Below are 15602 nucleotides of genomic sequence, written 5' to 3' on the forward strand. Positions count from 1 at the left end.
TCGTCCCTCGTTAAGAACTGGCTGGCTGGCGGTTGGCTTCGGAATCAAGATTCTTCCAATGTGACCAAGACCCAAGACCCGGTGAATCATGCATTCATAATTTAGCTTCCCCCAACCTGGGACCTTCTGGCAATATTCCGTCCGCTTGGTCTGTGGACGGAAAGCTGGCGTGCTCCTGACCCGGCTTCTGGGGCGGATGTAGGCGTCAAAGCGACATTCATACTTCCAGACGCCACCAGGGCATAAGAGATGGGACATAGGTACGGATACGCCTTGGAGACACGTATGCGCACATAATGGCCCAGTACTGTTACCTTTCTTTTGATTATTCACCTCATGTTACGTCGCGCTAGTGCGCAGGTGGTGTTCCACGTCGGTCAATGCCTGCTCGCTGAGCTTGGTGAAACATTTCCCGGGTAGCATCAGGGTAGCTTCCGTGCTCTATCCCTCTTCCTCTCCCCCGCAGCGCTGAATTGGGAAAGCTTGAGCTCTGGGAGGGGAGGAGTAGACAAGGTCTAGACGGAAAGATCGGGGGAGGGAGAGGGGGAAGACGGTGTTGATAAACTCACCGGGCCTCCCTCCCTTATCTCGCTTCCTTCGTACATCCCCCGCGCGCATACTGTTTCACCCTCGCCTGCAACCTCAGACTTGCTAGAAGATCATTGAGCGAAAACGACGCTCTTAGTCTACTGTAAGGGAAACAAAGCTGCAGAGCTTTCGACTTCGAACCGACGGGCAACGCAGTCAGGGAATTCAAAGTTTCGACAAGAACGAAAACGTAGTAGAGCCGCAAAGATGAAGGCAGTAGACTTCCTCCGCTCTCAATTCAAAAAGCTCCCTTACCCGTCTGACGACTGCACGGGCCGCACGATCATCGTCACGGGCTCCAATGTCGGCCTGGGTCTCGAGGCGGCGCGGCACTTTGTGCGGCTCAACGCGGCGAAAGTGATCCTCGCGGTGCGCAGCACCGACAAGGGCGAGGCGGCCAAGACGGACATTGAGCTGACGACGGGCCGGCGCGACGTGCTCGAGGTATGGCCGCTGGACCAAGCGTCGTTTGAGAGCGTAAAGGAGTTTGCCGCGCGCGCGGACAAGCTGCCGCGGCTGGATTTCGCGGTGCTGAACGCGAGCATCGCGATGAGCAAGAGGGTTGATGCCGAAGGGTGGGAGAGCCAGATTACGGTGAACGTGCTGAGCACGTTCTTGTTGAGTTTGAAGTTGTTGCCGGTACTGCGGAGGACGGGCAAGACGTACAATGTCACGCCCAAGATTGTCATTGTTTCCTCGGATGCGAGTCAAATGGTGAGTCTTGTCAATCTGCTTCTCCCTTTTCCCTAACCCTCGACCAAAATAGAAGATCTAATAGGGGGGGGCTCTGAATACTTACACATGCACGCCTCCAGGCCAAATTCCACGAACGCAACGAGGAGGACATTTACAAGGCGCTCAACACCAACAAGAGCCTCTCGGACCGGTACAACACGTCGAAGCTGATGCAGGTGATCTTGGCGCGGCAGATGGCCATTGCGGCGGACGCGTCGGGCAAAGGGCGGGTGCAGGTGACGACGCTGAACCCGGGCCTCTGCGCGACGGCGCTGTTCCGCAACGTGCCGTTCCCGTTGACGATTGTCGTGAAGGTCGGGCTGAAGCTGTTGGCGCGGTCGGCCGAGGTCGGTTCGCGGTGCCTCACGGCGGGGGCGTTCGCCGGCGAGGAGGCCCACGGGCGGTACATGAGCGACTGTGTCGTTGTGCGGTTCCCCAAGGTCATGCAGGACGAAGAGGGGGAGCAGATGCAGGGGCGGGTGTGGGAGGAGACTGTGGAGCTCCTGAATGGTGTTGATCCCGGGGTTTCGATGAACTTGTGAGGTTTTTGGTCAGCGGTGTCTTTTTTTTTTCCCCTCCTTTTGGGGGAATGGTTCAGTGTGGTGTTTTGTTTGAGAACAAAATTTGTAAGATACCTTTTTGAATATGTCATTTTAGTTTTTGCAGTCTTGGCAGGACCAGGAATGGCATTGTTTTCTCGTGTGAATCTTACAGACGCTAAATTACAAAATACCATGTTGTAGTAAAACGAACCAATATCTACAAGGCGAAATGCTGTAGCAACCCTGATGATCTGTCCTTCCATGACTGTGTGACTCCCTATCCCAGTTGATGTATAAGAGAAGATGAGCATAGCCCAGGTATTACGGATTAGACGTACTCTCAACGAGAAGTCACTTCAACATTCCGACTTTTACATCTTCTTACTGCACAGAGTTAGGCATAGCTCAGTATTCCAGGCCGTATGAACTGTATCACATATCACCAAATTAGGAAGAAGAGACTTCAGTAGTAGGTGCTGTAACTACGTTACTTGTTGATATGCCTTCTGGAGCGTTTGACCCTCTCAAAAGTGATGGAAGTATCCGTGACTAAGGCGTCAGCAGCCGGCGGGATCAAATCCAACAACGTCGCACAACCCAATGCGTCCATCCCATCGGCTCTCTGTTCATGGCCAATTTGAGCAACCTCCTCACCGTCAGTGACCCCACACCGAGTGCTTCGTGCACCGGTGATGCAATGCATGTCCGTGTTCGAAAGGTACTCACCGAACCCACAACAGCTCCCCCGGCCCCCCCGGGATGCGAGGAGGAGCTTACCTTATGTTCAACAACTCCGACACCCGCCCACAGGCGGACGCTGCCTCGGCTTATTTGGAGCTTCTCCAACTCTTAGTTTACCGGCCATGCCTTGGTCACAACTCACAACCGCCGTCTCTTTTACAACTTTGCGTAGCATCTTTTCATTTCCTCTTCGTGTATCTGTAAAAAAAATTTATGACAATATCAATTTCATAGAAAGAAGTACATTAACAACCCTGTCGTCGTCCCAAGTCTCTGAGTCTCATCTCCCGACATATCATCATCTAAGTGAATTTCTGCAAACATGGTCGGCCCTCCGCCTCTGCACGGCGTCAAAGTCCTCGAGTTCGCCGGCCTCGCCCCGGGTCCCTTTGCAGGAATGCTCCTCTCCGACGCGGGCGCCTCGGTCCTCCGCGTCGACCGCGCTCTCAAGGGCAGCCGCACACCCTTGCCGACCGAGGACATGCTAGCCCGCCACAAGGCCAGCGTCGCCGTGGACCTGAAGTCGCCCACCGGCCTCGCCTTTGTGAAGCGTCTCGCGGAAAAGGCCGACGTGCTCATCGACCCATTCCGTCCTGGCGTGCTGGAGAAGTTGGGGCTGGGCCCCGATGTCCTGGAGAAGGCGAACCGGGGCCTGGTTTACGGCCGCATGACGGGGTTCCGGAGGGACGGGCGGTACAAGGACATGGCGGGCCATGACATCAACTACCTCGCCGTGTCCGGGGCGTTGAGCCTGCTCGGCCGTGAGGGGGAGAAGCCGCACCCGCCAGTGAACATCCTGGCTGACTTTGCGGGCGGAGGGGCGATGCTGTTCCAGGGGATCTTGATGGCGCTGCTGGCGAGGGAGAGGAACGGGGGGAAAGGGCAGGTCGTCGAGGCGAACATGGTGGACGGGTCGGCGTACCTCGCCACCTTCTCGCGGTTCGCGCTCAAGACCCCGCTGGGGGACAACGGGCGGGGGCGGAATATGCTCGACGGCGGGTGCCCTTACTACGACACCTACGAGACTAAGGACGGCAAGTACTTCGCCGTCGGGGCGCTGGAGCCGCAGTTTTTCGCGGCTTTCGTCAAGGGGCTCGGGTTGGCGGGGCAGGGGTGGGAACAGAAAAGGTTTGACCGGGAGAGGTGGGGAGAGCTAAGGGAGCTGTTTACCAAGATCTTCAAGACTCGAACGAGGGGCGAGTGGGAGGGGGTGTTTGATGGGACGGACGCGTGCTGTACACCTGTTTTGGAGTATCACGAGCTCGAGACGGAGGCGGCGAGAGAAGGGGACCTGAGGCCGGCGGTGACCTTGGTGGAGACGCCGTGTCTGGCTGTGGCGGAGAGCGAGAATGAAGATCCGAGACGGGGGCAGGGGCCTGGTGTTGAGGGGGGAGGGTATGTTGGCGTTCTGCTCACGCCTGGTGATGGTGGTGAGAAGGCGCTTGAAGAATGGCTGGGGTGGAAGAAGGGGAGAGAGTTCGAGGTCAAAGAGGGGACGTGGGTGCTCAAAGAGAAGTCCAGGCTATGAGAATTGGGCCCAGATGTTGATGTTGTATAATCATGTCTATAATGTTCAGGGTATTCGGTAATCTGGCACGTCTCTATTACACCACTCATTTCTGGTGTCGTTGAACACAATCAAGCTGCTACCAAGACCTAGTCATATTCATGTATGCTCCGATGATTACGCAAATGACTATACACACGTTAGTTCTACTGACTTGCTGGTATCATTCAATATCCAATTGATATTTGCCTTTCATGAACCGGAGCGTGAAGACGGATGCTTTAACTCGGACTTGGCGGTGGGTTCGGAGGTGGTCGAGGAGAGGGAGGGTCGGTCCTTGACATATCCGTGATGGTGACCGAAGACGCTGCTTTGCGTATCATGGATACACACGGGCTTGGGCGCCACTCTGTCCGAAACATTAGCTGATCCTTCCAAGGGGAACTCTTCAGCATGCCAAACCTCTCTGCGGATGTAGCTGCTTGTATTCAATTGCTTCCCATAAGCCTGAACAAGCGAATCATCTGAGAGATATTCAAGCTTGACATGGCATTGCAGTCCGTTTTATCAGAGGACAGCGTCCCTAGAGAATCATCCTTCGAGCAACGTCGGCCTCTCTTCGTATACTCACTCGTCGGCCACTGCGCCCTCCCGTTCGCTGACCGCCACTACTGCCTCCTTTTTTTTCCCCCTCTTGTCGGTGATGAGATGGAGTAGTTGAGGTGTTTTCTTGACCGACGGCGCTGTCCATATGCCGGAAGCCTTTCCCGCCTGTGCCGTCCCGGGGAGCGGAAAGAGTCACCCCAGGATGTCAAAGTGGCTGTAATCTGTCTATATCCCAGCCCATCGGAACCCGACGGCTCGCGCTCCCCGGCAGATTGAGGGCCTTTCTGGGCTCACCTATCAGACGGGATGGCTGGTTGAACGTGGGGAAAGGCTTGGTGGCTTTCTGTGCTGCGTGTCTCTTGTTGTGCAGACTGTCCCCGGCTCACCGCCACGAGTATGAGTATGGTTGTCACAGAGTATGCGGGAAAAGCAAGTTGATCCTAACACTTGTGTACCGGCATGGATGGCGGAGGCCTGTGGTGCATTGTATCTTTATTTGGGACTACCTCCTACTCGTGAAGTCGTAATAGAAATAATGTGTTTCCCTACACCATAATGTAGAGCCTTCGCAGACAGCTTGTTGCCGGTCTCTACTAGCTGGGCACACGGGAAACGACTGTTACCAAGGCTAATCGACAAAGAATCGGAGCGCCCTGCAGTGTTAGATCGGCTGAGCGCCAAACATAGGACAAAGTATTCATAACGAGGTAGCAGTGCCTTCGAGTTTTAGGCGCCACTTATTCCTCCTGAATTGTCCCGAATTGAACCATACCCCTATGGTGGTGTCATTTGCTTTTCTGTATTCGGTATCAAACATGCCAGCCATTCGGTAGGCGAGTCCTCAAGCGTGAGGACTACTGATTTCATTTCGTGCTCCCATGATGTACCAGCAGTGGCGGCTAGGTTTGATCCCAACAAAGGTTACTCGACTTCCGTCAACGAGATGCTTTTCAGTCGAGGCAATTTCTGGTGATAGATCGGTCGCAGAAACGGCTTTCATCACCGTGTTATTTATTGACGTTATTTGCCGCATTGTTCAATACCGCCTCATAGGACCTTTTGAACCAACTCAACCGTGTCGAAGAAAGCTTCCCGCTCAGTGTCGACCTTGGTGAGCCCCAGTCCCAAAACGAGCGTCCTGCGATCCTCAGGGTCTCTCGTGGACATGAGACTGGCAATCTGTGCGGCATAGAGCTGTCCCAGAGTTTCTCTCTCATCACCTCCACCGCCGAGAAGCGTCTTGGGTGTGAGATGGACCGAAGGTAGCAGACCCCGGCTACTTGAAGGCAGGCTGAGGTCGACCATACCGCCTGATGAAGCTTGCAGAGGCACTTGGATCTTGTGAGTTGGTCAGTATGGCCAATCTTTATCATTCTTAGCTAGATCAAGAGGACATACCCATTGTGAGAGCTTGCCATCTTGTGAGATTGTCAATACAAACTTGTCAGAGAAGGAGACTGAAGTGACTTCTGTTGGGACGCCGTTCACTGTCCCCGTTTCCTGCCTGCTCCTTGCGGGGAAGGCCTCTTCTCGGATGCCTATGGAATCCATCCTGTATTGAATTTTCTGGACTGAAGATGTTTGGTATAAGCGGGTTGTTTTTGGGAAATGGCTTTACAACGCGGTTGAGTGGGCGTGTGATGTAAGGTCGTTTGTTGTATTGCTGGACCTCACAGAGGGCCAACTGAGGGAGTGCAGCCAGTGGGCACTTGCTGAGGGTCCCGTCAACTCCACAGGACCGTGACAAGGGTGTGTATCGCCCCGCACTAAGCTCAAAATAGCGGAAAGACTGGCGGTCAGGGCGGCAGAACCTTTTCCATCCAAAAATTTACAGAATTCGGCAGCGGATCTCAGCGACTCCCAGCGTTGAAGGAGGGAAACGTCAGATTTACTTCGTGTGCATCTCCCAACATTAATACCCTTTTTTACAATGTCAAATTTTCGGAGGCACTAACATCGATTTTACAACGCATTATCCCGCAAATTGAACCGTTTCTTGGACTTTGATGAATTGACCTGTTCTCACCTGGACCATCAACGGAAGTCAGTCTCATCCACCTAAACTTTTTCAGTGAAGTGAGAGGGAGGCCGCAGCAAAACGGCAGCGATTTTTGCTTCAGTCCACAACAACACCATATACCACGAGGAATCTGCATTGTAAAACACCGGGGCTTTCATATTCTCAAAATGGGCAAATTTGTCCCAAGACAGCGAAAGCACAAGGTGCTCGCCCGAGAGAGGTCCAAGGAGAACGGTGTCATCCCCCAGGACTCGAACGCGGATGAGATTCTCCCCGAAGACCAGAAGCGTCTCCAGGACAAGAGGGCGCAGCTCAAGGCTGAATTGCAGGGAGACGGCGCCAAGCCCAGCGGCAAGAAGGCGAAGCGGCTGGAAAAGTACATCACAAACAAGCTCCGCAAAGATGAGAATCGCGAAATCCTCGCCAAGCTCGCGCAGCAAAAGGTCGACACGAGCCTCTTCACGAGTACCAAGACTCTCGGCCAGGGCAAGGAGTCCAAACGCCAGGCTTTGACCAGGGCACTGCGAGAGAAGAACGCCGGGTTGGAAGTCGACGCGGATGCGGAGGAACTGCTCTATGAGAAGAGAGACGAGGCACCTGAGGCGGATTCTGAAGACAGCGAATACGAGGCTCCAAAGGCACCCAAGCTGCAAGCTTCCATGGTCACAGTCAAGGCACCTGCACCAGCACCAGCACCAGCAACGACATCAAAGTCAACATCAGAAACATCATCACAAGCACCAGCTTCAGCACCTGCACCTGCACCTGCACCTGCGTCAAAGCCGGAACCAAAACCCGCCGCATCTACAGGATCTGGTCTGAAGCGCCCTCTGGATGTCGACGAAGCGGGTCGACCAGTGCTTCGGAAGCGTCAAAAGAGGGGCGGCGTTGTTTCCAAGTTCTCCATCGCCGAACCGGAGAAGGCAAAGGATGCGGAGGACGAATGGAATGGTCTCAGCGATGACGCAGAGGGAAAATCCAGTGATGAGGAAAATTCGTCTGCGGAGGAGTCTGAACAATCAAGCGAAGGTTCTGACGAGTCGGAGGAAGATGATGACGAGGACGACGAGGACGGGTCTACCAGCACGAGGCAGTCTGCCTTCAAAGCCTGGGCACTCGCTCAAAGAAACGAAGCCCTTGGCTTTGAATCAACAACAGAGGCTTCCACAGCACTCGAAATCCCTAGACCGGAGAATTTTGAGCCACGGCCGCTTGAGCAAGAACCACTGCCTCAGGAACTACAGCCGACAACGAATCTTGCACGCAAGGCATACAGTGTTGCCGTGACGCGGACTCCGGAGATCCAAGAAGTTCGTATGAAACTCCCAGTTGTTGCCGAGGAACAGAAGATCATGGAGATGATTCACAACAACGACATCGTCGTCGTGTGCGGTTCCACAGGTTCCGGTAAGACAACACAGGTGCCGCAGTTCCTGTATGAGGCTGGTTATGGTTCTCCTGGCTCCGCGACTCCGGGCATGATTGGTGTTACGCAGCCTCGACGAGTTGCTGCCGTGAGCATGTCGAAGCGTGTCGGGCAAGAACTCGGCGACCACTCGGACAGGGTCGGATACCAGATCCGATTCGAGGGCACAGCTTCAGCCAAGACGGCCATAAAATTCATGACGGATGGTGTGTTGCTACGAGAGATGGCGCAAGACTTCTCCCTGAAGAAGTACTCGGCAATCATCATTGATGAGGCCCACGAGAGAAGCGTCAACACAGATATCCTGATTGGAATGCTGAGTCGTATCAACAACATCCGCAAGGGCAACGACAAGGTCGATCCCTCGATCAAGCCACTCAAGATCATCATCATGTCCGCGACGCTGAGAGTCGAAGACATGACCAACAATACCACACTATTTCCCACCCCACCCCCTGTGGTAGAAGTTGAAGGACGGCAGCATCCCGTCACGATTCATTTTTCGCGGCGCACACAGTCTGACTTCGTCGAGGAGGCCTTTAACAAGATCATGCGTGGTCACAAGAAGCTGCCGCCCGGAGGCTTTTTGGTGTTCCTCACAGGTCAAAACGAAATCAGGTACCTGAGCAAGCGACTGAGAGAAGCATTTGGTGGCTTCACCGAAGCAAGTGCACCCAAGGTCCAGATCTCGGCTACCGACGCACCTATGGAGGTTGAAGATATCGACTTTGGCGAGGTCGACGATACGATTGCTGCCGACATTGACGATGGGCTCGACGAAGATGAGGATATGGAGCACGAGGACGACAAGGAGTTTGACATTGAAGGAGAGGAGGGAGAGACGGGGCCTATGAAGATGCAAGTCTTGCCTCTTTACTCTCTGCTGCCAACCAGGGAACAGATGAGAGTGTTTGAGGATCCCCCCGAAAATCACCGTCAAGTCATCCTGGCAACCAATGTGGCAGAAACCAGTTTGACGATCCCTGGCATCCGGTATGTCTTTGACTGCGGCCGGTCCAAGGAGCGACAATACGATCGCTTCAGCGGAGTGCAAACCTACGAAATCGGCTGGATCAGCAAGGCCAGTGCCAGCCAGCGTGCTGGTCGTGCCGGTCGTACGGGACCCGGTCACTGCTACAGACTATACTCCTCAGCCGTCTACGAGCGAGACCTGCCCGAGTTCACAGATCCCGAGATCCTGCGGATGCCCGTCGACGGCGTCGTGCTCCAGCTGAAGGCAATGAATCTCTCCAACGTCGTCAACTTCCCCTTCCCGACACCGCCGAATCGCATGGGTCTCCGCCAGGCTGAAAAGTTGCTCACCTACCTCTCAGCCATTGCGCCGGAGGGCCAAATCACAAAGATTGGATCAACCATGTCCATCTTCCCGCTCTCGCCCCGCTTCGCCCGCATCCTCCTCGTCGGACACCAGCATGATTGCCTGCCGTACACCATCATGATGGTGGCAGCGTTGTCGGCAGCCGAGATCTTCGTCCCGGAACACCAAGCGATCCCCTCCCTCGCCGCGCGCGACGAGTCCGAGTTCCGCCGCACTGCCGACATCATCGCCGAAGACCGCCAGGCCAACATCAGACGCCTCTTCAACGCCGCGCACAAGAACTTTTGCTACCTGGACGACAGGTCCGACGCCATCAAGCTCCTCCAGGTCGTCGGCGAGTACGCCCACGACCCGACGGAGAAGTGGTGCGAAGACCACTTTGTGCGGTACAAGGTCATGAAGGAGGTGACGCAGCTGCGCCAGCAAATCACGGAGCTCCTCCGGGCCAACATCCCCGCGTTCAAGAACCTAAAGTACCAAGAGCGTCTCGACGCGCCGTCGGACAAGCAGGTCGCCTACCTCAAGCAGATGGTGGCCGCGGGCTTCATCGACCACGTCGCCCTCCGCGCCGACAAGTCCCCCGTGCCGCCCGAGGTGACGCGGAAGCCCGGCCGCGCCATCGACGTGCCGTACATCCCGCTCTCGCCGCTCGGAGTGGGCCACGGTGCCGAGAAGCTCGTCTACATCCACCCGACGTCGCCGCTGGCGCACCTCAGCCCGCAAGAGTGCCCCGAATTCGTGGTGTACTCGCAGCTCCAGCGGGCGACGCAGGGCGCGGACGTGAACAAGACGCCCAAGACGAGGATGCTCGCGCTCACGGACGTCACCGGCGGGCAGCTCGCGAGCTTGGCCAAGGGCACGCCGCTTGTCAGCTACGGGAAGCCGGTCAAGGAAATTTCTTCGACCGCGAATACGCGTGAGGTGTGGGTCGTGCCGTACCTGAGGGCCGAGGGTGTTGGTGGTCAGGGCTGGCCGTTGCCGATGAAGAAGGTCGTGCAGCGCAGGGTTGCTGGTAAGGGATGGGTCGTTGAATGAAACGCGGGGAGTTAAAAGTTGGTATAGGCATATTTCAATAATATAAAATGGACACGAGGCATTCAGTGTTACTTCGGTGCTCTCATCTCGCGGCAATAATGAATGGCCTGTTGGTTGACGGGAAGAGAGTTAGTTGCCACAACTGGGTCAAAACGTACTCGTTCCATCGACTTGAACCAGAAGGAATTTTGTTTTGCTAATGATTGAGTCTTTCACCAGCCCTACCACGAAATCGGGTATGTCGGTACGTCTGGTAGGAAACACCTCCTTGCCCAACGCCAAACCTCCCAAAACAAGAGTCCAAACCGGCCGGCGGTCTAAACACGTAGCGAGTGGGCGGTAAATCGGTTCACAATCCGAACCTTCTTCTCCTTCATAGGGTTTTACTCAGTATGGACCATGTGTTCTCCTTCCTCTCCGTCTTCCGTTCAATGTTTTGGGCGGTTTGTTTGCGAGTGTATTGGGAAGGGGAGGCAAGTCTGAGAATCAGGTAATACACGGGACAGACACACAACACACACGGACACGGGTGGCCCTGGGAAACTTCGGACGAAGAAATATGAAGCGGGTAAAGCTGCAGATGCATGCCCGTGGCCGGGCCCGAGCGAGACTGACTTATGCCACTCTCTTTCGAGAGAGAGGATGTTTTCCATTTGTTCTAGTGTTGTTGTCGTCAATTCTATTCGCCGGTGAGACTTTACTTTCTAGAGCCAACGCAAACACTCCCACACAGGGTTTCGAGTCGACTTTCGTGACGATAACGACAAGCTTTAGTTGTTGCTTATTCATACATCAAACCTTTTTGTGTGTCTCTCGCCCTAGGTTGGAAAATCAGTCTTCTGCCTAGGTGGTCTGAAGCTCGAACTGACTCGCAGTCCTGCACCATCATATTACCGGATCATTATACTTGAAAAAGACGGGTGCCCCAACGCCACGCGCCCCCTCCGGACCGGGCCCCGATGATATTGCAACAGCAGAGATCGACCTGGAAGGAAAACGAAGCTCTGATTGACGAATGCATGAGTACTCTCCGCGAAATTGAGATGAAAATGACACTCTTCTCAGGCGTTGCCGTCGTCACCGGCGCTGCTTCAGGTAACGTCACATAAACCTCTTCAAGACTTGGGTTCATATCTAGACGCGGCACGTTCAATTATGGGAATGGGAAGGGAGTAAATGAGTAAGATTCCGAACTAGACTAACAGAGTAAAAGGTATCGGCCGCCAGGTCGCAATCTCGTTCGCCCGCGAGGGCTGTAAGCGCATCGCCCTGCTCGACAGAGATGAGGACGGCGCACTGGAGACTGCTCGCATGTGCCGGGAAGCCAACGGGGAGACGCGCACCTTTGTCATGGAGATTGACAACCGGAACGACGAGGACATTTCTTCATGTATGGAGAACGTTGTGGAAGAATGGGGCAGGATCGACTACGCCGTCAACTGCGCTGGTGAGTTTTCCTCGATATGTCTTCTCACTCGACGCGAGTCTGTCCGGGGAAAGTCTAGCTTTTTAGGGAAAAACAAAGACAAGAGTAAAGAGCTGTATTAATGAGAAGATAAAAGGCATGTTTGGACCCAAAGCGCCATCACACCTCTTGACGCCCGCCGAGTTTGACGAGATCACCAACATCAACTACCGCGGCACCTGGCTATGCTCCCGGGCGGAGCTCACCCACATGATCAAGCAAGAGTCCATGATGACGCACGATGGAAGGCCAGGGAACCGGGGCGTCATTGTCAACGTTGCGAGCAACCTGAGTTTGGTCAGCCGGCCAGAGACACGTGAGTCCGAGCCGAAACGACCATTCCTGTGTTATAATCGTGGTAGTTGATCAACCTTTTAGCGGCTTACAATGCTTCCAAGGCGGCCATCTTGAGTCTGACAAGGAGTGATGCTATTGATGTGAGTTTCCTTCAACAACGAGAGGGAAGACCGGGCCTCAGTCTGACAACTAGCAGTATGCAAAGTACAATATCCGCGTCAACTGTGTGTGCCCGGGAATCATTGAGTAAGTTTGGGAAAAACATTGATGAGGATGTTGGCCACGAGGGCTGACCAACGCACTCAGCACGCCGATGACGAGCGAAGTCTCGCCAGACGACCCTATAATCTCAGTAGCCCCCATGAAGCGGAAGGGAACACCCCAAGAAGTCGCCGATGCCGTCTTGTTCCTCTGCAGCTCCAAGGCGTCCTTCATCCACGGTGCGTCGTTGTCCGTCGACGGTGGCTACGTTATCAACTAGGTAGGCCTCGTCCCCCTTTGTCGGACGGAATTGGTTTCTATGTATGAGCAAGATGAGAGAGACAGACAGAGACCAAAAGAAATTGTTGATAGAAAAAGCGTTTGTGGAGTAGCCGGCCGGCGAGTAGACCAAGCGTAGTGTAAGGATATCAAGCAAGAGAGACCAGGAGAGACCATCGACGCAAAGTCGCTGTGTGTGTATTTAGTCACTTACTTCAATCAATAGTAAGCATATTGAATTCGTTTTTTGAAATTGCTTAGAGCTGTATCCCTTGCGTTTTGGGATCATCAAAGTCGGAGAGAGGTGAAGTATACGCACAAATCTCGCAGACTTGGGAAGCAAACAGGGGGAAATTGAAATGCGAATGGCTTCAGAATGCTTTGGAGTCGTTGAATCGGGTTTGGTCCGTGATCTTATCTTGATGGAAGCCATTTTTGTGATAGAAGAGGAGACTAGTGGTGCGTGAGATGACGCCAGCCAAAGTGTCCGAAAAGTCTCCAGATCAACATTTCTACCAGACCGTACTTAAGACGCCCTTCTCCCGCTATCTTGAGATCACAATCTCAATACACATCAAAAAATACCAGTTGCCCGAAAATGGAAATCAGGACACCAAAAATCCTTATCGTCGGCGCAACCGGTCGGACGGGAAGCGCAACGATCGCAGCCCTCGCCTCAGCCCCAAACCGGCCCGCAATCCTCGCCCTCACCCGCTCCCCGTCCTCCCCCAAGTCCCAAAACCTTCTCAAATTATTCCCCGAGTACTCATCATCGCCACCATCATCATCGTCGCCTCCCATCACCCTCGTCCAAGGAACGCCCGAGAACCCAGCACCAATCCTCGCCTCCCACCCAGACATAACGGCAATTTACCTCGTGACCGTGCCGCCCGCAGACGAAGCGCAGGCCATACCCTTCATCGACGCAGCAATATCCCACAAGATCCCACACATTGTCTTCTCGAGCGTCGACCGCGGCGGCGACGAGCGCTCGTGGGTGAACCCGACGTCCGTCCCGCACTTTGCGGCGAAGCACCGCGTCGAGATATACCTCCGCGACACGACGCGCGGCACGGCGACGGCGTGGACGATTCTCAGGCCCACGGGGTTCATGGACAACTACCACGCCTCGGCGGGGGCCCTGGGCGCCGTGATGGGCGGGCTGTGGGCGACGATGCCGGCCGGTCTGGGTGGTCGCAAGATGCAGCTCGTCAGCGCGCGGGATATCGGGCTCTTTGCCGCCAGGGCGCTGATGGATGGTCCCGATGGCGAGTGGGGTGGCAGGGCGCTGGGGCTCGCTGGGGATGAGATTGGTTTCGCGGAGGCGGCGGAGGTTTTTGAGAGGGTCGTTGGGCAGAGGATGCCGAGGACGTGGGGGGTCGTTGGCAGGGCTGTGAGGTGGGCTTTTGAGGATGCCGGGAAGAGCATGGAGTGGTTCGAGGAGGAGGGGTACAAAGCTGATGTTGAGAAATTGAGGGGGATGGAGCCGCGCTTGCAGAGTTGGGATGCTTGGCTGAGGGAGAGTAGCGGGTGGGTAAAGGGGGACGAGGAAGCAATGTGAAAAAGAGGTTCAGTAGATCAAACTCAACAGAATCAACAGCTGACAACCAGGTAGGAAGTCGTGAGTCCACGACCATACGAGAACAAGAAGCCACAAGCTCTCCTAAGCAGAAAGGGGGTATCATTACTAAATCAAAACGCTATGAGTGAGCCATATCCAACCTTTCCTCTCCTTGTTCTCCTCAGGAACAAATTTCACGAAGACGGGCCGGGGGTTGTGGCCGGCGTCGCAATCTTGCTCTTCTTCCTCTTCGGCTTCGGCCCATTGGGCGTCTTGGGACTCTTGCTCTCCTTCCCCTCCTTCTTCGCCTCCTCGGCCAGCTTGGTATTGATAACCGGCTTCGGCTGCGCCTGCGAAGGCTGCGGTGGCGGCGGCGGCGCAATCTTGTCCTTGCGCCCCGTGCTCGCAAAGTGGAAGTCACCGGGCCTGCCCGTGATCGGGTTCTCGTCAAAGTAGTCGCCGCCGTGGCGCATGTGGATCGCAAAGGACTCCTCCGCTAGCCTGTCCAGCGCATTTGCCGTCGTGTCCTTTTTGCTGGTCGATTTGGCGACCGCTGAGGCCTTGCCGTTCATTGCGCCTTCGGCCGCGGGCGTATCTGCCGCTCCGCCATCTTTCGATGCCGTCGCGCGAGCGAGGGCCGAGGGGGGCGTCGGTTGGGTGTAGACGTGGCCCAGGGAGGGTGTCCACCTCCGTACGCTGTCGGCCGCGGGGAGAACCTTTCGCATCGATTCGGCAATCGATTCCTGGTGCCGTGTTAGACTCCATTGGTGATCAACAGGGGTTTCATCCCTGCCCAGAGAGAGGGACTGGTGCGTGAGACCTACAATCCTTGAACTGAGAAGGTCGCCCAGGGTCGGCGCCTGATAAATATTCTCCCCGACAACAAAGTAATATGCAAGAGGCTTCGTCTCCATCCGGCCACGGTCGATATTTTTCTGCCTCGTCTGCTTCACAATTGTCCACACGCCGGTGCCCATGACCATGTCCGCCGGCGCGTGCAGGACCCTGAACTCGAGCCCGGCCATCTTATCGAGCTCGCTCTCAAAGGCCTCGCGCGTGGCCAGGTTCTTGAGGAGGGCCGGGTTGAACATGGCCTGGTTTGTGATGACGGCGTTGTTGGACTGGCGGTCGAAAAAGGGCGACTCGGCAAAGTAGAAGAGCACGCTGTTGGAGTGGATGCCCTGCATTGTGGCCGCGATCTCGGGCGCGCGCCATTGGATCTCGTCCAGTGGTGGGTCGCTTGGGTTGGCCATCGTCGAG

The 15602-nt window shown here is 55.2% G+C and overlaps 7 protein-coding genes across 7 annotated transcripts; 5 read left to right on the forward strand and 2 right to left on the reverse strand.

Annotated features, from left to right (window-relative positions):
- Nucleotides 1-795: 795 nt before the first annotated feature.
- Nucleotides 796-1865, forward strand: CORC01_07915 (short-chain dehydrogenase; the record flags this gene model as incomplete). The annotated part of the gene is made up of 2 exons (XM_022619550.1): nucleotides 796-1302; nucleotides 1404-1865. 2 exons carry the CDS (start codon nucleotides 796-798, stop codon nucleotides 1863-1865), a joined length of 969 nt encoding a protein of 322 aa, XP_022473925.1.
- A 1063-nt stretch (nucleotides 1866-2928) lies between these two features.
- CORC01_07916 (CoA-transferase family III) lies at nucleotides 2929-4134 on the forward strand (the record flags this gene model as incomplete). Its single annotated transcript, XM_022619551.1, has 1 exon — nucleotides 2929-4134. The coding sequence occupies one exon, from the start codon at nucleotides 2929-2931 to the stop codon at nucleotides 4132-4134; it is 1206 nt and encodes a 401-aa protein (XP_022473926.1).
- Nucleotides 4135-5766: 1632 nt separating this feature from the next.
- On the reverse strand, nucleotides 5767-6270 carry CORC01_07917 (uncharacterized protein; the record flags this gene model as incomplete). Its single annotated transcript, XM_022619552.1, has 2 exons — nucleotides 5767-6057; nucleotides 6118-6270. 2 exons carry the CDS (start codon nucleotides 6268-6270, stop codon nucleotides 5767-5769), a joined length of 444 nt encoding a protein of 147 aa, XP_022473927.1.
- Nucleotides 6271-6906: 636 nt separating this feature from the next.
- Nucleotides 6907-10539, forward strand: CORC01_07918 (helicase associated domain-containing protein; the record flags this gene model as incomplete). The annotated part of the gene is made up of 1 exon (XM_022619553.1): nucleotides 6907-10539. One exon carries the CDS (start codon nucleotides 6907-6909, stop codon nucleotides 10537-10539), a length of 3633 nt encoding a protein of 1210 aa, XP_022473928.1.
- Nucleotides 10540-11498: 959 nt separating this feature from the next.
- On the forward strand, nucleotides 11499-12782 carry CORC01_07919 (short chain dehydrogenase; the record flags this gene model as incomplete). The annotated part of the gene is made up of 6 exons (XM_022619554.1): nucleotides 11499-11634; nucleotides 11753-11986; nucleotides 12102-12320; nucleotides 12383-12441; nucleotides 12498-12547; nucleotides 12608-12782. The coding sequence occupies 6 exons, from the start codon at nucleotides 11499-11501 to the stop codon at nucleotides 12780-12782; spliced, it is 873 nt and encodes a 290-aa protein (XP_022473929.1).
- Nucleotides 12783-13379: 597 nt separating this feature from the next.
- Nucleotides 13380-14342, forward strand: CORC01_07920 (uncharacterized protein; the record flags this gene model as incomplete). The annotated part of the gene is made up of 1 exon (XM_022619555.1): nucleotides 13380-14342. The coding sequence occupies one exon, from the start codon at nucleotides 13380-13382 to the stop codon at nucleotides 14340-14342; it is 963 nt and encodes a 320-aa protein (XP_022473930.1).
- A 194-nt stretch (nucleotides 14343-14536) lies between these two features.
- CORC01_07921 (MED6 mediator sub complex component) lies at nucleotides 14537-15595 on the reverse strand (the record flags this gene model as incomplete). The annotated part of the gene is made up of 1 exon (XM_022619556.1): nucleotides 14537-15595. The coding sequence occupies one exon, from the start codon at nucleotides 15593-15595 to the stop codon at nucleotides 14537-14539; it is 1059 nt and encodes a 352-aa protein (XP_022473931.1).
- Between the last annotated feature and the right edge of the window lie 7 nt (nucleotides 15596-15602).

This window comes from Colletotrichum orchidophilum (genome assembly GCF_001831195.1).
Source record: "Colletotrichum orchidophilum strain IMI 309357 chromosome Unknown Scaffold_65.1, whole genome shotgun sequence".
NCBI lineage: Eukaryota > Fungi > Ascomycota > Sordariomycetes > Glomerellales > Glomerellaceae > Colletotrichum > Colletotrichum orchidophilum.